The 25,064-nt window shown below is 45.9% G+C and overlaps 2 protein-coding genes across 2 annotated transcripts in view; one reads left to right on the top strand and one right to left on the bottom strand.

Annotated features, from left to right (window-relative positions):
* Positions 1-9,744, top strand: part of LOC142576312 (2,4-dienoyl-CoA reductase [(3E)-enoyl-CoA-producing], mitochondrial-like) — a 36,984-nt gene extending 27,240 nt beyond the window's left edge. Inside the window, exons 7-8 of the mRNA XM_075686390.1 lie at positions 1,990-2,133; positions 8,714-9,744. Of these exons, the coding sequence (XP_075542505.1) occupies positions 1,990-2,133; positions 8,714-8,836 (267 nt within the window). The 3' untranslated portion in view covers positions 8,837-9,744. The remainder of the gene's footprint in view (positions 1-1,989; positions 2,134-8,713) is intronic.
* The window catches only part of LOC142576314 (uncharacterized), a 78,215-nt gene that overhangs the window by 22,343 nt on the left and 30,808 nt on the right, over positions 1-25,064 (bottom strand). The gene's annotated exons all lie outside the window — the stretch shown is intronic.

Below are 25,064 nucleotides of genomic sequence, written 5' to 3'. Positions count from 1 at the left end.
CTCATGTGAGAAAATTGTGAAACGGTACAGGACATCATAAAAGAGTGTGAATGCTTTCAGCAGGCCAAGAGCCACCACATTGCAACGTTGTTCGCACATCTGCTGAACACAGCTGCGACATCCTCTTGTGATGATGGGCTAGGAGCGCAGTGACCATCATCATCAGATGACCTGACACGTATAGCGTGGCGAGAACTTGAAGCCATGGCACCTGCAGCCTTTTTTCCCACCCCAGTGAGCTGAAAAACTTGCCTACAGCACCATTTGTTCAGGCAATAGTCCGTGAAGAACTGGCTAATCTTGGAGATCATTCTGTATGTGTTGTTGCCGCTTCACAGCTGTCTCATGCTCCAGGTCCATCAACTGGTCTGCGGTATCCTGCACACCAGGGAAATCCAGCCGAGTGGCGAACCGCAGACGATCGGCCATCTGTTCTGCCTTCCAGCATATCGTTCAAGTTGCTCACCATTGCAACAACCGTACTGTCTCCTCCCGTCTGTGACTGGTATTCACCAGTTATTATCATTCCGAACAGAGCGAGCGTCGTTACCAGCCTCCATTGGCACCGCAACAGCCAAACAATGACGCTCACGTTGCTCTTTCGAACAGTTCCTCGTCGTCATTCCGACGTCCCCAATTCCGCCCTGAAAAACTTCATAAAGTGGATTTGGTTTTGTATGCGATCACACCACGCAGGAAATTTTCGGCCCAATTTTTATGAAGGTGCACATTAGAATCAGGTAAATACTGCAATCAGACAATATGAGCTATAGTTACTGCTAAAATATTCCTGCGGCTGACCAAAAATAGGTGTTTTTGACAGAATATGGATGCATGCTCAATGTATCACTATCCTGTAAGCTCTGCTGAGACTGATGCTACCACTAAAGGGGTTACTCTTAAGGTCAACATAAGGGTCAGGCATGTGCACGCTGACTGGTCAAGCTTTAACTCTTTCCCTACCATAGGAAAAGAGGTCTTTTTTTAGGGTATGCCAGATATTTTTTTTTTTCTGAAGGAACTACTGCACTCAATATTTTATGTAATGCACAAACAAAAAGCACAATGAATGCACTTTTCACATATACTAGTTTTATTAATGTGATTTATGTCACAAAAAAAATATAAATTGCTAGAATCAAGATTATGGGATAAAATTTAACAAAGTTTGTAAAGACACGCTTGGATCTACTAAGAAAAATATCTAACAAAAATTATGAGATATACAAAATGTATTGCCGTCTGATAGGCACGATCTCCAAAAAAATCTAATTTTCTGTGAACAGATGTTCCACTACAAATATTTAACTGCAAGCACTACAGTTCGGCGTGCCGGGCTGTGGCCGCCAATGTTCTGGGCTTGTTTGCGACTTCGGTGCTCTCTGAGTCAAAGTCCGACGTAAAGGCAGCATCCTTAGACTCGCTGCTGCTCGATCCATCGATAAAATAAGCTGCAGATGCAATGGAATCACAAGATCCATGATCTTTCGAAGTGCGTGTGCTGCTCCCGGAGACAGCCATTTTTGCTTTCTACTTTGACCATCGTGAAACTTCGAAGCGCATTCAAAAATTGCTGCCTGGTGGGAAAAAAGCAAACTGCTGAGAAAACAAAAACATAGTTCTCTTTCGCGACTGATTGTACAGTGTGTCCGTGGGCGGCGTGGTAGGTCTTGAAAGCGTCATTTGACTCCATCATTAGTGGTCTAACAATGCCCAGTGGGTGCGGTACGGAAAGTGTTATCTGGCGACGGCGAATTTTAGGATTTAGATAAGGAAAGCTTGGGCCCATAGAAATGCATGAATGCCGGCAGGGACCTTTGGTAGGGATCGAATTAACAGAAAAATCGAACTAACCAAAGTTTAATTGACGGAAGTACACTGTATTGGGCTGTGTTTGTTTTGTGTTCGAGTGCCACAAACTGACTGTAGGTTTTGAGGAGGTTTGTTCTCTGTTTACACACCACTGCTTCTTCTGTGTTTTCTACCTAGGGTGCCTTCAGCAGGCTAGATCCCGATGGTCGCTTCTCCAAAGAAGCCGTGAAGGGTGCCATAGAGAGGCAAGGGGAAATACCCGAGGTTGTCAATTTGGCAGCGTACCTGGTCAGCGATTACTCCAGTTGGCTGACAGGAGAGGTAAGCCGGCAGACTTGTACGATGTAAGAACTGGTGCACAGGGAAGAACGAGGTGATTTAATTTGAATCCACCACTTCCAAATGTAAACGGTAAGATACCAACCAATTGCTAACTGCTTAGTGCCATTCTTGTTCCTTTGTTAATAAGCATGCCTTAGTGCACGTGTAAGTCAAATTTCAGTGCATAAATAGTTGTCAAATACACAAATGCATTTGTAATATGTCTGTTTGACCAATCTGAAAGAAAGTTGTTGCGTTTGAAGAAAAGGTCAGATATCAGATGAAATATGAATTTTTAATCATGCCCCCAAATAATTAGTAAAACTGATAGCGGTTGCAAAATTTTTAAATGCTCAAGCAACGAGGGGTGGTATTGCATAAAGATATCAGTTTCCAAATGTTCGCTTTCCATTTTACATCACTCAGTAGTTTGCTTTCAATTTGCGCTCACACCTCACTGTGCTGATGACCACTGATAAAAGTGCAGCGCCAGCAAATTACGAGAGCTTAAGCGAGCATAAAGAAAGCAAGATGCTTTTATGATCTCACCCAAGATTACGACTCTTACATTATGGTAAAAATAGGCATTAAAGCTATGGAAATTTTGCTTTTATGTTGGGGCTTGATAAATTGGTTTATGTGGTTCTTACCTTGACAACCGAGGCTTTGCAGAAGTCCTTTTTATAAAATGCTGCTGTGTCGTAGAACCAAATACACAGTACTACAAATTTAATTTTTTATTGGTCAGGACATGGACTGCGGGCAATAATAGGATAATAACGGGCAATAATGAATTGCGGTATTGCGGGCTAACTGGATACTGTAGTCATTTACAGAATAAAAATTTGGAGGCTTGTTCTGGCAAAGTGTGTTGCACTTGCTCTACAGCCCTTGGTGCTCCCGAAGACAGTTCAAGGACAGTTTGCCAAGGCATTCATTGGGATTACTGCTGTTGTTCAAAAGCGAGAGAGAGAGAGAACAAAAAAACAAACAAAGCAAAAGCAAGCATACCTGCACTCATGTACCGTGCTCTGCCAAGTGTAGTGGTTGGGAGACATGAAGACAGTACAATCTCTCACATGCTTTGCACACAAGGCAATTTGGAGAAAAAGGTGTTATTCTTGCATTCAAGGTTTATAAAATTCATGAATCCTTTTTGTTATTACCTCAAAGAAATTTTATGCAATATCATTTGAGGGATACTATCAGTCGATGATTTTCTGCCAGTTATCTGCATTGAAGAAACCTTAATTTTTCAGTGAAACACACTGCGAGACATTTTTCAGACGAATTCCACAAAGGTGCAATTCGAGGTTCCTCCAACATCCATTAGGATCATGATTGTTTTCCCCATGTTCAGAAAAAAATGGCTGTGGCTTAGCTAAGGTTAAGCCCAGGATGCGAAGCATACTAGCCTTTATTTTAGTTGTTGAACCACTGTTTAGCCTGGTGAACTGCTGTTGCTTGGCTATATTTGGTTCGGCTAGACGAAGAAACAACTCATGCGTTACTCTCCTTCGCCTTCAAGAGTGGAACGCGACAGCGTTCCCGTCGACCCGCCAAGGGGTGTAAGACAATGGGCTACGGCGCAGCGACTACGCGCCCCGCATTGGACGCGGTGAGCGTCGAGCAACGCAGCGTTCGGCGCGGCCACGAAATGTGCGCCTCAGCAAGCGACGCACGCCTGAGCCTTAGAAACAGCTCGTTTCTAAGGAAACACCGCATTCACTAGAGGCGCTTTTGTACCGCTTTGAAGCATCGTACTCGTGGCTCAGTGGTAGCGTCTCCGTCTCACACTCCGGAGACCCTGGTTCGATTCTCACCCAGCCCATCTTGCAAGAGTTGAGCCAAAGCCACCTAGAAACAAGCGCAGCTGCTTATATACCGCCGCGACGCCGCGAGTGACGGCGCGAGTTGGAGCCCCGTTTCTCCTCTGTCGTGACGTCACGGTGTCACGTGGTCAGCCTTGAAGGCGACACCGCCGCGCCTGAGGAGCTGGGTTGAGCTCTAGTAATATGCTTCGCATAAAAGAACACCCGCAAAGGCTGAGTTAGTTCCACGTGAGCCATGGCTGTCATCTTTTGTTCCTCTTGAATGAATAGTATGTTTCGCTTCCCTAGGGCTTGTGCGCCTACCTTACTGATGAAAGTAAAGAGGGAATAGGATCACGAAAGCGAGGGCTGTGAGGTCGACAAAATGCAATTGGGGGCCATGTGTTTATAAATTGTCATCTGCCATCATTTCATCTGCCGTCATTTTCCCCTGAATTAATTACCTTAGAATTGACTGTCATGTAGCAAATGGGCGAATCTCATTGTCATCAGAAAACTGTGTTGAATGACAGGTTCCCCTTTGCGTTTGTTTAGGTTTTCATGCTATAATCTTCCCCTAATTTTTGCACATTTGTATGAGATAACAAAAACAAATGAGCTTTGCAAGAACATGCTTGTAATTTATCGTCATGGCTACATAGTTGCACCATGCGTGACCAGCCTGCTTTTGGGGAAGTCGCGGGCCTGTTGCTGGCTGCAGTGGCCACGTTGTGCATGCCATTCGAGCAGCAGCAAAAATATTTATTAAGCTCAAAAGGCCTTGCCAACACTGTCCCTTCCAATATGTGACATGTCAAGACAAGTGCTGTCATCTCGCAACACCAAGTGCTATCGGAGCGTGCACAAGCAGTTGCACCAACATGCACTCGCTTCCGAGGCATAGCACTCGGACGCTGTTTGGTTTTACCCATACCTGACATGTGAAACAAACCAAGATTGCTGTGCTGTCCAAAGGTTTCACAGCATGATAGCTGCAGCACTTCAAGAGCATTTGTAATTACCGAGAACCACACCACTGGTATTCGTCTCTGTGATGTGCTGTTGTGGCCATTGGTTGTTTATGGGTTCCGAGGCAGCGTAAGAATTGAATTGAATATTGAATATATCTTTATTTCCAACAGATTGGGGGAGACAGTGAAGAAAAGCTGCAAGTGCAGCTTGAAAAAACACCCTGCCCCCTATGACCACAAGACATGGGCAGCGCAGAGCTGCCACGTGTTTTTAACAATACAAAAATACCTAGTTTTGCAAGAATGCATGAGAAGCGCTAAGTGAAAAGTGAGCAGTTGCGTGTAATGAAGTTACAAAACGTTTCACATATTACAGATGAAAAAAAAAAAACATATAGACATATATATGTAATATAAATGTGAACAAAAAGCTGTAAACTCGTCTAATCTGCACTCATGAAATAGCTGGTCATATAAACATGAATATTAGTCCCGCTGATTTAGTCGAGAAAATTCTGATGGAGTAAGGGCACATATATAAATGCCAGATTTGTTGTAAGCATTTAAAAGCCTTGGTAAGTTGTTTTTTAGCGTTTGTCAGCTGTAATTAGTTCTAAAATGGTGCACAGTCCAGGGTTCTGTGTTTCTAAACGTGAGGGGACACATTCTTCTAAACATGATAATTTAACAAGGGATAGATCGCTTTTCCTGTTCATGTAATAAAACTTCGGCAAAAGTCGACGCCTATAGATTTCGTGCGCTGCAATAATTTTAAACTTGTCAAATAAATGCTCGCTGTGTGAATCATACGGAACATTTGCTAAGACGCATACTATCCTTTTCCGTAATAAAAATAATTTGTTTAAATTCGTATCAGTTGTAGTGCCCCATACGAGGTGACAATAATTGAGATGAGAGGCGAATAAGGCGATGTATAATAGTACTTTAACTGATGTAGGAAGAAGGTAACGGTTACGGCGTATTATACCTATTATCTGACTCAGTTTTTGCGTTACAAAGTTTACATGGCCATTCCATGGCAACGATAAAGAAAAATGCACGCCTAGAATTTTGATGCGTTCTACAAATTCAATCGGAGCATTATTATAGGCTATGCCATGTAGTAAAGGGGAGGTGCTTCCTTTTGGACGAAAAATTATAGCTTTAGTTTTGGTTGGGCTGACACATAAACAGTTTTGCTTAGACCATGTACTAAGTTTCAGGAGAACTTCATTTGTTGTTGTGATAAGCTCGGTATAAGAATGTGATGTTAGAAATTACTGGTGTCGTCTGCATAAATTAAAAATTTTACATTGAAATGAATATTTATAATATCGTTAACATATAGATTAAAAAGCAAAGGACCCAGAATGCTGCCTTGAGGTACTCCAGAAAGTATAAACCTCTCTTGGGACCTGAAGTTATTTATCTGTACATATTGGCATCTATTTTGAAGATACGTCACAACTGATTGTTGTGGAGACCAGTAAGAAATGGCTCCATGCCTTATATTTCTTGTGCCAGCGCTCGCTTGTGTGAGCTCGAAGCACATCTTCATTTACCTTTTCTTTGGGCCTCAGGTGCCAGACACGGAGGGCATTGTATACTCTTGCTCATGACAATACAATCACAGTTCAGTCTTTTCTACGAGTTCCATTACATCATAAGCAGCGTCCAGATTACATCGAAGAAACTTTTTCAAGGCAACACTGTGGCGAAAAACTGCAGTGAGCTTAGCAGAGTTCAGCCAATGCTTGCTGCTCCAGTCGTGCCTTTGTATGGAAGAGCATGGGGATATTGTATTTGCATGGTGATATCATGGTGATAGAGACAAAGCCGGCAATATCATTACCAATATGGATGAGATAGTTCAAGTGGCTGAGGAGTTCTATAGAGATTTATACAGTACCAGTGACACCCACGACGATAATGGAAGAGAAAATAGTCTAGAGGAATTCGAAATCCCGAAGGTAACGCCGGAAGAAGTAAAGAAAGCCTTAGAAGATATGCAAAGGGGGAAGGCAGCTGGGGAGGATCAGGTAACAGCAGATTTGTTGAAGGATGGTGGACAGATTGTTCTAGAGAAACTGGCCACCCTGTATACGCAATGCCTCATGACCTCGAGCGTACCGGAATCTTGGAAGAACGCTAACATAATCCTAATCCATAAGAAAGGGGACGCCAAAGACTTGAAAAATTATAGACCGATCAGCTTACTGTCCGTTGCCTACAAAGTATTTACTAAGGTAATTGCAAATAGAATCAGGAACACCCTAGACTTCTGTCAACCAAAGGACCAGGCAGGATTCCGTAAAGGCTACTCAACAATAGACCATATTCACACTATCAATCAAGTGATAGAGAAATGTGCAGAATATAACCAACCCTTATATATAGCTTTCATTGATTACGAGAAAGCGTTTGATTCAGTCGAAACCTCAGCAGTCATGGAGGCATTACGGAATCAGGGTGTAGATGAGCCATATGTAAAAATACTGGAAGATATCTATAGCGGCTCCACAGCCACCGTAGTCCTCCATAAAGCAAGCAACAAAATCTCAATAAAGAAAGGCGTCAGGCAGGGAGATACGATATCTCCAATGCTATTCACAGCGTGTTTACAGGAGGTATTCAGAGACCTGGATTGGGAAGAATTGGGGATAAAAGTTAATGGAGAATACCTTAGTAACTTGCGATTCGCTGATGATATTGCCTTGCTTAGTAACTCAGGGGACCAATTGCAATGCATGCTCACTGACCTGGAGAGGCAAAGCAGAAGAGTGGGTCTAAAAATTAATATGCAGAAAACTAAAGTAATGCTTAACAGTCTCGGGAGAGAACAGCAATTTACAATAGGCAGCGAGGCACTGGAAGTCGTAAGGGAATACATCTACTTAGGGCAGGTAATGACGGCGGATCCGGATCATGAGACGGAAATAATCAGAAGAATAAGAATGGGCTGGAGTGCGTTTGGCAGGCATTCCCAAATCATGAACAGCAGGTTGCCGTTATCCCTCAAGAGAAAAGTATATAATAGCTGTGTCTTACCAGTACTCACCTACGGGGCAGAAACCTGGAGGCTTACGAAAAGGGTTCTACTCAAATTGAGGACGACACAACGAGCTATGGAAAGAAGAATGATAGGTGTAACGTTAAGGGATAAGAAAAGAGCAGATTGGGTGAGGGAACAAACGCGAGTTAAAGACATCTTAGTTGAAATCAAGAAAAAGAAATGGGCATGGGCAGGACATGTAATGAGGAGGGAAGATAACCGATGGTCATTAAGGGTTACGGAATGGATCCCAAGGGAAGGGAAGCGTAGCAGGGGGCGGCAGAAAGTTAGGTGGGCGGATGAGATTAAGAAGTTTGCAGGGACGGCATGGCCACAATTAGTACATGACCGGGGTTGTTGGAAAAGTATGGGAGAGGCCTTTGCCCTGCAGTGGGCGTAACCAGGCTGATGATGATGATGATGATGATGATTTTCATTGTGCACAGGAAGAAGAAAGCATTTGTGGCAATGTTCTGTCCACATAGCCGTTTTGCGCACGGGAGGAATATGGTGGCATTTCTGTTCTACACCAGAAGTGGGTAGAAAAAGTGAGGAGGATGAGCCAAGGGGGAGGGGAGGTTGATGGCACTTTACCTGGTTTGCAGAAATAGTCATGGAGGGGCTTTAGTCACTTCTTCAGCTGTCATGTCACGCCTCATTGCTGCATTCCATAGTTCATTCTTAAGTTTTGTAGGTGCATCATTGGCTTAACAACTAGAATGACCAAATTTCTTTGCTGTCTGCAGGTTATTCGAATGGACGGGGGTCACCTAAACTACAATGCCAGTGTTTTCAACAGACTTTCCGATGTACCCAAGGACCAGTGGAAAGCCATCGAGGCTGCCATCAGGAGCGCCAAGGGTTCATGATTATTCACGGTTCGGCTAGAGTCGAGTGAAATGTGCTCCTCAGCCATAAGGTCTGCTGAGCTCATTCTGTTTTTTTTGAGCTCCATACTTGGTGACAACCTAGGAATTCAGTACAAGCTCCAGCCACAAGAAAGCATGGTGATTGCCTTCTGTGCCTCTGTGCACTGAAACATAATTCCAGAGAGATTCCAATATTGAAATATGTTCGCCTCCACTCTGACAACCCAGAGACAAGCGAATGTAATTTGCTGGCACATGTATGCAAATTCTGTTTGGGTTGGAAAGTGGTGTATTTGCAACTGCATCCTTAGGCAGTTGATAACTGTGTTTGAAGCGTGAAGTTGTAAAAGATTGCTGCTGGTTTTGCAGCTCGAATTTACACTTGCATATCTCTAGGTTAGTAGTTTGTAAACTTTGCAAAAGTTCAGCTACATACCTAAAGCAAACAACCTTAAGTAAGGAAAGACGGTTGTTAGCCAAATGATGACATATTCATTTATGAGATGGAAAGAGAGCAAGAAAGAGGGCAAGAAAGAGTTCGAATTGCCTAAGACTGACTGGTTTGTGGAAGGTCATGGCAAATGGTGGTTTACTAGTAGCCGCATGTTTAGTACTTGGAATTTAGGGTGTCATTTACATCCAGTAAATTGTAGAACGGAACCTGGACTGAGCCTTGGTTTTCATGTAGTTGACATGCATGAAACTGTGGTCCTGTTTTTTTCTTCTTCTCTAATGCAGTATTGGTATACCCTCTGCGGGAAGTTGTAACTTTTATCTTTTTTTAGCTGTTGATGTGGGAACTCTTTGTCTACTCCTTTTAACAGTGGATGGTTTCAAACAACAGGAAGTTCTTGTGCCTTATCTAAAACTGTATTTTTTAGAGAAATAAAAGTTATATTTTTGCTGTTCATTGCATTCTGTCCTTTATTGTAGCATGGGCTGCTGCGACCTTATTTACTGGGTGTAACTTGGTGTTGCTATAAACCTGTCAAAGTGTCCCTGAAGAAAGCAACCCCCCCCCCCCTTCTTACAATTGGTCACTAAAAAGTGGCAAGTTTTTTTCCTCCCTGTAGTGATCACATCTGCAACTCTGCACCAAGAGTGGTGCCCTGGTTTTGATTTTAACCGATGATGATAGCTAACCATGGGTGCCAGATGTGATGTCTTTTATAAGCAACTTCTTGGTACGCAGCATGTTGAAGATGATAAATTTAGGTACTATTAACAACGTGTTCCATTCCTGTGTTTGTTACCGAAATAAAACTGGTGTTTGTGCCCTTACTCTTGCTCGTGCCATGCAGCAACGTTTAACTATGCAATGTGATGCTCATGCCAGTCATCTTAAACAGCTAGTTATTGACACGAGAGATGTAGATTGGCTCCAGAAAGTGGAACCACTTGTGATATAAAACAAATATTTAGCCCCTGAGAACAATGCGCATGGGGCTAATATTGTATTATTTCATTAAAATTTGTTAATTCTTTGTTCTTTTCTTGTTACTGCGCCGTTTAATGCAGCTTGGGCAATAAAAAAAAGGCGAGCATTGCTTAAAGGCTAGGACGTCAGGCTGTTTCGTTTCGAGGCCAAACTTCGATCCCAGCTTCGGGATCTTTTTTCTTTCAAAATTTTATTTCATGAAAGAGGCCCGAGACAATACGAGACAGGACCTACAACAAAATGCCTGGAATGAAGATAATGTTTCGCATAAATAAGAATGAGGAAACATTTTGAACCTATTATTGAGTGCATCACCCTACCCGAAGCGCGCCTAGCGTCTAGGACGACCCACCTTCACTGAGCCAAGACTGTAGGCAACGTCCACCTTCCAGAAGCTCTGGGGTTCAAAGCTGATGGAAGCATTAGGTGGTCACTGGTCAGCAGTAAGCATAAGAACGATTCATTTAGAGCGTTGGCATCACTCAGCTTCCCAGCACCTGGTGGGTCAACCCCACCCCCTCTTTCCCTCGCAACTCCTTCCCATTTCGTGACTTACATTTTGTATAGTGAATGTGAAATAGTTTAAAAGAGCAACACTCCTTTTTTTTTGTGCCTGTGAGACATCATTTATTTATGTAAAAATAAAAAAGGACAATATGGTAGCAGTTAGATCTGTCACATTTTGTGAGCGTTTAGAAATGTATCTGTTGTTTATTCACAGTACCTTTTTAATTTAATTTCATTTATTTACTCTCAGGGCCATTCAGTGCTACAGAGAGGAGTGGGTATACAATACACGAATGCAAATGGGTATACAAGAATACATTTGTAGTAGGCAGGTTAATGAAGATGATCATATACAGTAGACTTGAAGTCTTCGGGTACTGTGATGGGCGCAATGGAAGCAGGAAGGTGGTTCCAGTCGGCGCTTGTCTTCGGAACAAATGAATCAAAATAAAGGTTAGTCTTGCAGCTTGGCACGCCAACTTTGAACCGGTGGTCCATGCGGGATGAAAAGTAAGTGGGAGTAATAAGGAGTGACTGCTTTAGAGTGTCATTGGGGAAATATATTTTGTGAAAAAGCCATAAACGAGAAATACGATGACGTAAGGAAAGGTCAGGAAGATCTAATGTTTTCTTCATAAGCATTACACTGGCTGAACCAGAATAATTAAGAAAGTATAAAAAACAATGATTTTGGATGGATTTGAGGACTTGTATGATTTATTTGGTGTGAGGATCCCAAACGGAAGAAGCATACTCTAGTTTCGGGCGCACTAGAGTATTATATAGAAGTAGATTTAGGTACACAGGAGCCAGGGAAAAATTATGGCAAAGAAAAGCAAGTGTGCGGTTAGCATTATTAGCGATATGTGCAACATGCGTTTTCCATGATAGGTTGGCAGTAATGTATACGCCGAGATACTTATAATCAGAGACTGAAGTTAAAGAAGAGTTATTAAGGAAGCAGGTGCATGAAGACTGGTTAGGCATCCGGGTTATTCTCATTGCTTTGCACTTACCAATATTTAGTTTCATAGACCAGGTGTGACACTAAGTGGAGGTATTATCCAGATCAGATTGAAGAGTGGCTGCATCATAAGGTTTAGATATTTGTCTATATAATATGCAGTCATCAGCATAGAGTCTAATTTGTGAGTCATTGGAATCAGGAAGGTCGTTAATATAAATTCGAAAAAGCAGAGGACCTAGTACGGAGCCTTGGGGAACTCCGGATGTTACGGGGCATACAGGTAAGTCACAGTCATTAATTGAAACGTACTGGGTGCGGCCCTGCAAAAAGCACTCGATCCACTTCATCAGATTAGTATCAAGATTTAGTTTACTAAGCTTGAAAAGTATAGTAGTTGATGTGACACAGTATCAATTGCTTTCGTGAAATAAAAAAAAATGCAATCCACAAATGATGAACAATCCAAAATGGAGAACAAATCATTGGTAAACGCGACCAGTTGAGTTTCGCAGGAGTGGTGTTTGCGAAAACCATGCTAATTAGGTGTGAAGAAACAGTTCGATTCGAGATGCGACATTAGGTTAGAAAATAGTATATGTTCAACTAGCTTGCATGGAATTGATGTTAATGAGATAGGCCTGTAATTGTGGGGGCTATGAACATCACCAGACCTGTAATTGTGGGGGCTATGAACATCACCACAAACAAAAATGATTACGAAGTAGTAGTCCCCAAAAAACATTAGGACGAAGCACAGAACAAAACTATGCAAACAGAGTTTAGCTAGTTAGAAAAAGTGTAAAATACAATAAAAATAGAAAAAAAAATTCACCGACGATTACGATACTCCCTAATGCGAAATCTCAGCGCAGCTCTATATGTGTTTTCATTTGCACTATTCAAGGTTACCGAACTTTTCAACAGGCCGCAGTACTACAGAAGGACAAAGGAAAACAACAAGCACAAGGCCAAGCTTCTCTGTTAGTTAGACGCGAATGCACCGCAATCGAACTGCAAATACCATATTTGTGTCACAATTTCAGAGAACTTGTGGCAGTAAAGCTACGCCCGCGTGGCCACCAACCAATGGTTACAGTCTGTGCGTACTACAGACGCCTAACGGGCAAGGACCGGAATGACTGCTACCGATGGCTCGGCAAGGTGCAGGCACAAGCCGGACGCCTTCCTGTTCTAGTGGGGGGAGAATTTAAAGCCGAACGCCAAGCCTGGGGCTATGCCAAAGCTGATTTGAGAGGGCGCATACTACACGGTGCAATAGAAATGTCAACCCTTGACTTATGCAACACACCAGAAACCACGACTCCTCTGTAAAGTTTATAGAGGAAGTCGTGCCAGAAACACCAACTCACATAAGGCTACATGAGTGACAACAGGACACAACACCTGATCTGACACTAGCCACTCCAGGGCTCGTAAGGCAATGGGTAGTAGTATCGACGACATGGGAAGGGGACCATTTACCAATAATAATCACGCTCAATCTCAACAAGATTTGAGAAAGGAGGGAAACTGTGTTTCTTGACTGGAAAAAATTTTGAATGGCCACCGGGGGACTCTTTTGCGGACTGAACAATTCGGCGCTATGGTCGTGGAGGTGCAGCCAGAGCCCAGAGGGACTATCCTCTGCGAAGGCACTGCAGCTCACACGAATATGCGCCTTGCAAATCTATGGCGGAAAGTCAACCGTTTGACACAGTAATTCCGGTATAAAGGAAAGCATTACGAAAATCTCATTAGCCTTAAACATAACTGGAAGCAGACGCTTGACACAATACGTGCGCCATGCTTGGCCGCGAACCCGGTCTAAAAAGGCTATGGCAGATTTTGAGAAGCCTGCTGGCGGAAACAAAGGTGCGCCTCCTCTCGCGGAACTATCTTTTGCGAGAAGAGCGCGCAGTGCTGGAGGACCGCGTTATCCGCACTTTCTTCCCGCATGCTGCCGAAGCGCCTCTGGAATCGCTGCCTCAATTGTGCCACGTTAGACAACGCGAACGAGGAGCTGGACACGCCCTTTACGCTTGAACTCGCAGCAGCCATTGTACAAGCCAAACCGAAGTCGGCTCCCGGACACGATAGAGTGACTTGGCAAGGTCTTCGAAAGCTCAGCAATGAAGCTCTAGAACAGCTCTTAACAATCGTCGATGAATCCTGGGGATCAGGACTAGTGCCAGATTCACTAAAACTAATCTACCTTATACCGAAGCCGAGCAAAGACCACACGAAACCAGCTAATCTACGCCCCATAGCTCTAACTTCAACTGTCTGCAAATTGATAGAAACAAGAGAATACAGCACTATATGGAATACGTACAACCAGCTTTGCACCCTACACAGGCAGGCTTCCGGCCGAACATGGATGCACATGACTGCCTATGGTTGCTCCGCAGAGTGATCAACCGCAAGTCTCGCAAACAGATGCCTGACTATATCCTTGCAGTATATATGCGTGAAGCATTCGATAACGTCATGTAAGAGGTCATCCTACAGGAATTGGTAGCCAGGCATCCTAGCCAAGGAACATATAATTGGATCCGTAGGTTCCTTCAGAGCAGACCAATCCAGCTCCATGGCAAGGCACCGAAGGGAGTCCGAAGACCTGCCACTTGGATAGGGGAATACCGCGGGGCTCCATTCTCAGGTTTATGCTATTCAATCTGGCCATGCCACAGATGGCAGAACGACTTGAGCGAGAAACTTCGGCCCACTTTGCTATTTACTGTGACCAAATCACAATATGGATGGAAGCGGCGGATTATTCGAATGAGCAGAGAATGCAAACCGAACGGCAAGCTGCGATTATTAGCCTTACCGACACTTTAAATAGCTTAGGACTGCAACTGTCGCCAGAGAAGATGGAACTGATCAGCCTAGAAGGAAAGAAAGCGACTAATGTAAGCAAGCAGATCATGTTACACATCGGCCAAAGCGACATTATATCGACCAATGGACAAATTAGGATCCTTGGCGCACAGATTGCTGGCTGCAGTGGTCTCCAGCAGTCGGTTCGCACACTGAAGCAAAAAATGCGTGGCTCTGCTATCGCAAACACCAGAGACCAGCTTAGCTGGGGGAAGGTCAGTAAAATAGTAACAAACCGCACACTTAGTCTAACTTTTGAGGGGGCTTCCTCCAGCTCCGCTGGCCTCTGGTGTTTGCGATAGCAGAGCCATGCATAATTTTTATTCGAGTGCGCAATTTGCGCTGGACGTAGTTAACGAAATATTATTTGAGTTCCTGATCGCTTCGTTTTAAGCCGTTTGGCTGTATCTGTGCAACCAGTCATCTTCGCTTCTGCGCCACCTGAAATGTACGCGGCCGTTGTTGCTTAATTGTTCATTCGCAGTTATAGCAAAGCCGCCCTATAGTTCATTCATTGTAATTTTTATTTCCTTAAAGACCCCCGAGGGGGTATTACATAAGGGGAGTTTTTTTCTACGCAGAATATTGTTGACACACGATCCTTGCGTTGTTACATTTGATATGCTGTGCATGAAGCTTGATCGGCATGCAGATGATAGTGGCGATGTTGCGAGAAAGGCCGTTCCAGTCTTTTGCTGCTCTGGGAAAAAATGAAGCAGAAAATGTCTTAGCGCGGGCGCCACGTGGGTGACAAACTTGTAACATATGACTAGTGCGATGAGATATGTGAGCTGCAGGGATAATGCAAGGAGCGCAGTTAAGTGGCGAGTGAAAGAACTTGTGAAATAGAGAGAAGGTTGCAATGCGTCGGCAACAGGACTAAGGGGATAAGTTACACTCGGCTTTGAGGGATGAAGCGTGAATGAACCTAGCAGCATGATTTTTAACGGATTCTATGGTTTCGTCATCTCTGTTAGTCCACGGGGCTCGTTCTTTTTTTTTTTTTGCAGACGTTCTTTTTTTTCGTATTTTTGCTATTTCAGGGCGCATGGCGACAACCGACCCTGTCACTAGGAAGAGCTGCCACATTACGTGCAATAAGGTTGGATTTTTTTATAGTCCCATCGTGTCGCGATTGACAAGAAAGTGCGACGATCGTGCGATAATGATCGCGTGCGCACGCGGTTATCGGCCTCTGCGCAGCGGGCAACTGCTGCGTCGAAACTAAGTCGTCAAAATAGAATAGAGCTGTCAAAGAAAGAGTGAGAAATATAGGAAGTCGCACGTGGCTGCTATACACAGTGCGCCTTATGGAAATAGATACGCATAATGAAAATTCCGCATTCGAGATGCCCGTCGCCTTATTGCGAGTACCTCGAAAGTACTTTCCCTATGAGCCCCGACCTTCAGATCCCCTTCGCATCGTCGCTGTATCCTCTTTTTGTCATCCCTGCACGTTTCTTTCATTTCTTCGTATTTTTTGAAAATCGAAGAAGGATATTCGAAAAGAGAGGCAATATCTCTTAAAAGTGACTGTCTTTAGCTTACACTTGTTTGGTTCGCTGGTAGCTAATGTCTTTTTTCGGTGAGTCAATAAAGGAGTAGAATGAAGGACGCAAGGAACGCAGTGATAAACAAAGGAATGCCAGAAATGGGATATCCTTACGGTGTCTCTCTTTCGGTTCGATCACAAAGTGCGAGTTCTTCGAGTACTTTGTTTGCATATGTAGATCGATACACAGCCTTGGAGTCAGCGCCACATATATATACCCACTCGAGGGGATTGGCCAAGAAATTTGTTTACATCAGCGGGGTCAGCTGCAGTGATTTTCATCTTCACTTCATACTCGTGATACGCTGCGATGAAGGCAAGCCGTGTTTGACCAAGAATGCGCTAGAACGCGAGCACTAGGGTTTGACAGCATGGCCAAATTCGATTGGGCATGCAGAACGATGTTTATTTCCAATATTGTTGCCTCGCCGAAATCGACCAAACCTGTTTTGTGCGCTTTTATTCCATAACGCCGTTTGGGCGGAACGTCTGGCGCTAGTGGTATTAAGACAGTCGTCTTAGACCAAGGGAGCCGTCTTGAAGAAATGGTGCTTCGGTGTCGCTTATCTTTAATTGAAAGCTGGGCGGCCAATAAAAGCAATAATCAACATGGCTGCAGGGTACGCTGCACTGCGTCGCACATGTGTGCCTCCAGGCATTCTTCCAATTGCAGAAATATTTGCACGAAATCTTGTGGAAAACGAAAATTGCTTTTGCTAGAGCCCCACAGAAACGTTCGCACAATAAGCGTCCAGGCGTGTAGCCGAAGTTGAGAGCCTCGTAAAATTGTGCCATATCTCGCCGATATATTTTTTTCGTATGCGATTGGTGTGCCCGTACTTCCATATTCAATGAAACCGATCCTAATGTAACTTCAGAACGCTAACTACCTCTGTATACCGCTGCTGCGTGGCCCCAAGCAGCGCCCATTGATACGCGAGCGCCGCACTTCAAAAAAATTGTTGTTTTATGTGCACACGAAGAATGCGTTTCAATAGCTCTCATCAAGATTGCGACTGCAGAATGCTTTCACAGGCTTCTCTGACGTAAAGAAGCCTTTAATTTATCGCCGACATCGCTCTGCTGGTGCGTGTTCACTGGGTTGATATAGAATTGTTTTCCGCGAAGGTTTGTAAACATGACACTATATGTATAGTTCTTTTTATATTCACTTTTCTTTCGACGCATTGTTGTTCAGGTCACTATAGGATGGCGACAGCTGTTCTCCAACTCGTGACACCCACTATAAACGAAGGGAACCGCATCTTATTTTAAAATGTTCTTTAGCAGCGCTCGATGGGCGTCAAGTTCAATACCCATCGCTTCAATGAGCACGCGCACTGCGTGCATTACAGGAATATGCCTTCGCAGCAAACGTCGACCAACAAGGTAGATATTTTATTTAGGTATGTTGCTTTGCTGCTCGCATTCGCTGCTGAGTTCAGTCGCTGTTGTAAGGTTTAAACCGTTTTCTAGAAAACAGTGATGGCATGGCATGGTATGGTAAAACTTTACTGAAGTCCTGCAGACCGTGAGTCATCACGAAGCGGGCCGCTCCCACGTTAGGAACCGGAAGGCCAGGCCTCTCGGCCGCATCGTGGGCCTGCATGCTGGATAGTCCAGAGTTGGTCAGCCAAAAGGGAGCTGCGGAGAACCGCCTCCCATCTGGCAGAGCTGTTATCGATGATAGAACGTGACCGGGCACACTGCCAGAGCATGCGTTCTAACGTGGCTGTTTCTCGGCAAACGCGACAAGTACCATCGTTGTAAGTATCCGGATAGATACGGATACTTACAACGACGGATTGGGATAGGTATTTGTTTGTAGTAGGCGGAGCGTTAGTGCTTCAACTATATTGATCCACGGATGAGGAACGAAGTGGGTTTTACAGCTGATATAGTAGTGTTTAGTAACCTCGTTGTAGGTGGAAGGCGTGTCCCTGTTCTCTGTGGAGTCGTTCTGATTGGTGGGGGGTAGCGCAGTGGGCAAGTTCGTGCGCAGCCCTGTGAGCCAACTCGTTGAGGTTAGGAGGAGCACCCTCTATCTGACCCTGATGTGCGGGAAACCAATAAATTAAGAGGTGTGTGCTTTTCTTGCCCTCAAGAAGTCTGACGGCCTGTTTGGAAATGGTGCCTTTTTCAAACGCTCTAACTGCAGATATTGAATCGCTATATATAGCATCCCGTGAGATATCATACAGGGCTAGTGCGATACCCATTTGCTCAGCAATTTCCGAGCTACTGGTCCGAACCGAGTCAGCAGTGGTGATTCCCTGCCGGCCATCAACAGTGACGATGGTGAACGGCGACGCCCCTTACATGAGGCGGCATCCACAAAGCTGACCTGTCGCTGATCACTGCGTATTTGCCTAAGAAGGTTGGCTGCCCTTGCACTCCTTTTACCACGATTATGATTTGGGTGCATGTTTGTAGGTAGGGGCGCGACCGTAATATTCTCACGAATCGATGGAGGAACGTCAGAGAACTCCTACCCTACTCCATCGGCGTGATGTCCGAGTTTCTGCAAGGTGGATCTCCCTGCCTTAGTTGTAGTGAGGCAGGTTAACTGTGTGCACTCCTGGGCCTCTGCAGTATCTTCCAGAGTATTGTGAAATACTCTGGAAGATGCATCATACCCAGTGACGGTCAAGGCGCCTCTGAAGCTTTTTTCGGCCTTTCAACTCGAGTACGGCGTATCTTCCAAATACCTCATCCAACTTCGTCAACAACTGCCGAGCTAGCAGCAATTAATGTTGCCCTGAAATACGTGCAAGAGGAGTTAACTACATCGAAGGTTGCCATCTTTATGGACTCCCGTGCTGCCCTTAGCAGGTTACAACGCAGCGAGATTGATTGTCCACTTGTGCGCAGCAATACTGACTCTGCGAGCAAAATTTCATCACGTGGGGTATCTCTCATTGCTCAATGGATACCTTCATACGTAGGAATCGCCGGAAATGAAGAGACTGATCGGCTCGCTTCAACTTGCACTCATAACAACTGTGACTGCCCAGAAATTTTGTTCAAGCTTGATGACGCTCGTCTGCTGATTCGTCGCCACCTACTGAAGCAGCATCTAGACCAGCGCGTCGCAAGTGGAACGTTCCCACCCCGTGTTCGCGGTCGAGGCTTGCCTCGTCGCACTAGAGCACAACTACTCAAGCTGATGGTTGGCTGCGTGAACGTGCACGAACGTTTATACTGACAAAGACGTGCGGAAAGTCCATTGTGTACGCCTTGTGGCTGCTGCGAGACGCTTCAGCACTTTATATTTGAGTGTCCCGCTTTCAGTGCGCAGCGCATGTCGCTAGTCAAAAACTATCATCTCCTTGGCCTGCGGTGTACGACACTCGACGAATGTTTATACCCTAGTTGTGCGTCTAAACGTGATTAGGATCATCGCGCCCTACTTACTTTTGTAGAGTTAACTAACTTAGGTTCACGTTTGCGGCGTCGAAACTATTCTATTCAACTTTCTGCAATAGCGTGACCTTCAGTGACCGGCCCTACTGTGTGTGATCTGCACTGTGTTCTACTTTTGTCTTCAGATTTCTCCTGTAGCTCTTCCTTTCCTCCTTCCTCCCGTTTTTCCTCCCCTCCTTCGTATCTTCCATTTCTGTGTTGCTGTCACCTTCCTTCTGAAGAGTAGGCAGGCGTTGTGCCCCTTCCGGTGGCAGTTGCCAGCCTGCTTCTCGCTTTCCCTTTCCTATTAATTGTGTATATGTATTCAAAAGAAATACTACTACTACTACTACTACTACTAATAATAATAATGTGAATGCCAAGCTGCATTAAGCGCTCTGTATATGTGTATACAGGTAACCCGTAAACCCGCTTAGTAATCTTCTTAAGCTGTGCATTCAATTTATCCCGCTCTGCCCGTTTCCATCGATGCATGGCTGCAACGTACCTAAAGTGGCACAGAACGAAAATATGCATTGGTCGAATGAGGTTGTCCTCCTTGAGTCTATGATCCCAATTTGATTCTCTCCGAACTAAACGAATGACACTTTCAGTTTTAACAATTAGCTTGCCTATATTGTTTTTTGTCCATTTGTACCCCCTGACTCAATAATCATGCCCAAGATCTTGATTGAATCGACTCTGGGTATGCGGCAACCATTTCTAGTATATAGGTTTGTGTCTGTCTTCTAACAATGTCCAACCCTTGGGCCTTGGACCATGTTTCTTAGGACTATACAGTAGGTGTCCCGACTTCAAGGGGGAGCATATGAGGCCAGTGGGTTCGAGATAGGTTTCGATAGTGTCTGTGACCTCCTGTCAGGCTCCCTCCACCTGACCATCATTGCCTTCTGTGCACCATGTGGTGATATCGTCAGCATACGTGGTCTCTTTGATGCCTTCGATCTTGAGAAGCTTTCTGCTGAGGCCGACCATGGCTATATCGAATAAAGAGGTCAGGAAACAGTTATAACTCCGAAAATATTAATAAAGTGTCTAGCATCTACAACAATCACCTGCAGACCCCTTGCATAGTTCCAACAACCCTGCCTGCGCAATGGGTTCCAGCCACCACCGTGACGGGTACATGTGCGGGAGAGCGCAAAATGCGCGTCGGAAGCTTATTGGCCGCGTCGGCTCTGCTACAGGGTGCACTGAGTTTTCTGCGTTGTTCCGATATACACATAACGTGTTCGCTGCATCTGCTAACGCAAGCTCGGTTCTGCGCAGCAGGATAGATAGAATATATTTTACCACGTGTCCGCGCTAGCGGCACGAAGGCGTCGTTGACTACTACAATGCGAAAGCGGCGAAGGGAAACGCCTTCACTGCAGGAGGTAGAACTATTGTCCAGCCTTGCGTCGTTGCTAATTTCATTAGAGAAAATTACGCAACAAAAGAAGCATGGCGTGCAGCGATATCCCATGCACTGGTGTAGCAACCTAGCGCAATCATCTATACTCTGTTTCAGCAGTTCCTCGAAGCAGAGATGAGGCTACGCGACCTGCGAGTGAAGATTCTTGCGTAGCGAGATGTAGTGCCAGCAGTGGCGTAGCCAGCAATTTCGTTCGGGAGGGGGGGGGGTGCTCACGTTGCAGCTGGGTCTCCTCGTTCTGAATTTGTCGAGGGATCAAATACATGAATAATAACTGCTGTTTGGGATCGGACTGCTGGTACGATCTGTTGGGAACTCGGCGCTGACGCCCGTGGTTGTACCTGGGTCGCAAGCCCCAAGGGTAGCGTTGGCCTGGCGGCCTGGGGTACAACTGCAAGCATCCGAAGGTCCCGGCAAAGCATGAGTCGACTGGTAACAACGAAACAACTTGTTTATTTTAACATCGCAAAGAGTTGGTGGTCAGGTTTGACCGAAGTAGAGAGACGGGAGAGCACTTCACTCAACAGAAGAAATCGGAGCCCTCCTTTTGGCGTCCGGGGGCAGCTGTTTTTATACTCTCGCAGTTGAGGGCAAGAAGGAACCCCTCAAAAGACGAGCACGTGAATGTACAATGGGCTAATGGTGACGCACACTGTCGTAGCGCTGCGCACGATCTCGTAGCACCCTGTCGTGGCGCTGCGCACGATCTCGTAGCACCCGGTCGTGGCGCTGCGCACGATCTCGTAGCACCTGGTCGTGGCGCTGCGCACGATCTCGTAGCACCTGGTCGTGGCGCTGCGCACGATCTCGTAGCACCCTGTCGTGGCGCTGCCGGTCGGACACAATGACTGGAACGAGATCCCTGCTTTGGCATCGCCTGTTTCGGGCCCAATAACTGGAATGAGATCCCTGCTTTGGCATCGCCTGTTTCGGGCACAATGACTGGAACGAGATCCCTGCTTTGGCATCGCCTGTTTCGGGCCCAATAACTGGAATGAGATCCCTGCTTTGGCATCGCCTGTTTCGGGCACAATGACTGGAATGCGAGGAGGATCCCTAGGCGGTCGCATCGCCGCAGACGCGCCTGGAAACACCTGGCGATGAGTGTTGCGGCGACGACGATCGGGCCAAAATGTCTGCCGCCCCGCCGCAGACGCGCCGGCAAAACCACGTGTCGCAGGCGAAACGCAACAGACCGCCCCGCCGGGGGAAGGAGATCCCGATGGACAGGGGACTGCATCCGCTGTCCGGAGGGATGTCGCTCGATGATGCTCATAACCGAAGTCGGGCGTCCCTTGACGTTTCTTGAGCGCAGCGCACAGAGAAGGCCTCGTTCTCTCGTTCAGGTTCGCACGGGACACTGCAAAGTGACTTCGGGAGAGTTCACATTTTTGTTCTCGTTCCCGGCAAGCGTTAGAACTACGCTGAAACTCAACCGCTCAGTCAGCAAGCACGGCACAACCCTCACTAAGCCCTGCCAGGCTCTTTCCCCTTTTTATACCACTGCCTAGTTCCTTACAGTAGTCTAGCATCACTCAGAACGCGTCCACAAATTGAAAAATTGCACTAGAAAGCATATCATCACTTTGAAACACTAAACAAAAGCAATATGTTAAAAAAAATCCTGCCTCAGGAAGAAAAACATCAGTAACAAACAATTTTGAGGCTGATTCCTACGTTAGGGGCTTCGACTTAAGCCATCGGCGTTACCGTTGAGACTCCCCTTTTTGTAACGCACCTCAAAGGAATATTGTTGTAAAGCGAGGCTCCAGCGCAGGAGGCGGCCATTTTTGGGAGAGATGGTCTGCAGCCATTGGAGAGGGCAGTGATCCGTCTCAATGATAAACCTCGAGCCGGCTAGATAGCATGACAATTTCTGAACGGCCCACACGAGACATGCACACTCTTTCTCGGTGGCGCTATACGCCTGCTCACGACTGGTCAGCTTACGACTAGCATACAGGACGGGGTGTTCTACTTCTCCATTTTCCCGTTGGCACAGTACAACGCCCATGCCTCGCTCACTAGCATCGCACTGAACAATGAACCCTTTTGTATAGTCTGGCGATCGTAGCACAGGCTGGCTTGTTAGGGCACTCTTTAGGGCGCTAAAAGCTCTTTCCTTTGTCTCGTCCCAGACGACTGTTTGAGGCTCTGTCTTTCTTAGAGCATCCGTCAGGGGAGCCGCGATATCAGAGTACCTAGGGATGTACCTCTGATAGTAGCCGGCGACACCCAAGAACGACCGAATATCGGTCTTGGTGCGCGGTTGCGGAAAGTCTCGCACAGCGGCCACTTTTATTTCAGAGGGGCGGCGACGACCCTGACCAATCATGTGACCGAGGTAGACAACCTCGGCCTGTGCTAACTGGCACTTAGGAGCCTTGACTGTCAAGCCCGCTTCGCGCAGGCGGGTTAGCACTGCCCGCAAGTGTGTCATATGCTCAGACCAGGATGCGGAGAATATCGCTACGTCGTCTAGATACGGTAAAGCGAATTCTTGCTGTCCCCGCAACACTTTATCCATGAGGCTTGAAAAACAGTATGGCGCGTCCTTCAAACCAAAACTCAACACTTTAGGACGGAATGTTCCCATTGGTGAAATGAACGCCGCATACCTACTAGCCTCTTCTGTAAGTGGAACCTGCCAATAACCCCTGACAAGATCTAGGGTGGAAATAAACTGAGCGCTACTAACTTTCTCAAGGCGCTCCTCGATGTTAGGGATCGGATAAATTTGATCCTTAGTGATGGAATTAAGCCTGCGGTAGTCGACGCAAGGACGAGGTTCCTTGCCCGGTACCTCAACTAAAATCAAAGGGGAGGTATAATCACTCTCACCTGCCTCAATAACACCGAGCTGTAGCATTTTCTTTACCTCAGCCTCCATAATATCGCTCTGGCGGGGTGACACCCGATACGCCTTGGATCGTACTGGCTCTGTGGAGGTAAGTTCTATATCATGAGTAAGTACAGAAGTCCTACCAGGCCTCTCAGAGAACAGACCTTGAAACTCTTGTAATAGCTGGTGTAGTTCGGTTTTCTGCTCAGGCGACAGCGGTGCTTTACTGATAAGGTCACTAATGACTTGACCGGTGTCTTCCCTGTTCGTCACTGAGCCTAGTCCTGGAAGCTCGACCGGAAGCTCTTCAGGAACGTTTACCATCATGCACACCACTGCTTCCCTTTGTCTATAAGGTTTGAGCAGATTACAGTGGTAAACTTGCTGTGCTTTCCGCTTTCCTGGCAGACTTACCACGTAGTTAACGTCCGACAGTTTCTGAACAATTCGTGCTGGGCCCTCCCACTGCACGTCTAGTTTGTTGTTTAGCGATGTGCGCAATATCATGACCTCATCGCCAACCTCAAAACGACGGGCCCTGGCTGTCCGATCATAATAAACCTTGGCCCTCTGCTGGGCCTTTGTCATTGCTTCACCTGACAACTCCTGTGCCCTTCTTAAGCGTTCGAGGAGCTTAAGTACGTACTCCACCACGACTGGGTCGTCGCCCCTACCTTCCCACGATTCTCGAAGCATGCGAAGCGGAGATCGAAGCGAGCGACCGTACACCAGTTCAGCTGGCGAAAACCCCGTAGCCGCATGCGGCGCGGTTCTTAACGCAAACATCACCCCAGGCAGACACAGCTCCCAGTCAGTTTGATGTTCAAAACACAAGGCTCTCAACACGCGCTTCATGACGGAGTGGAGCTTCTCAACGGAATTCGACTGTGGGTGGTACACTGAGCTGTGTAACAGCTTTACCCCACACCTTTCGAGAAAAGTTGTCGTCAAAGCGCTAGTAAACACTGTGCCCTGATCTGATTGAATTTCTGCAGGAAAACCAACTCGCGCAAATATGGACAGTAGTGCATTAACTATCTCAACTGAGCTGAGTTCTTTAAGCGGCACTGCTTCAGGGAACTTTGTCGCTGGGCAGATCACAGTCAAAATGTGTCTGTACCCCGTGGCTGTTACCGGCAGAGGTCCCACAGTATCAATAACGAGCCGTCTAAAAGGCTCCGTAATGATAGGTACCAATTTCAACG

Source organism: Dermacentor variabilis, chromosome 3 (assembly GCF_050947875.1).
Source record: "Dermacentor variabilis isolate Ectoservices chromosome 3, ASM5094787v1, whole genome shotgun sequence".
In the NCBI taxonomy this organism is placed as follows: domain Eukaryota; kingdom Metazoa; phylum Arthropoda; class Arachnida; order Ixodida; family Ixodidae; genus Dermacentor; species Dermacentor variabilis.
The sequence above is the reverse complement of the archived record's forward strand: the minus strand, read 5'-3'. Positions and strand labels throughout refer to the sequence as shown.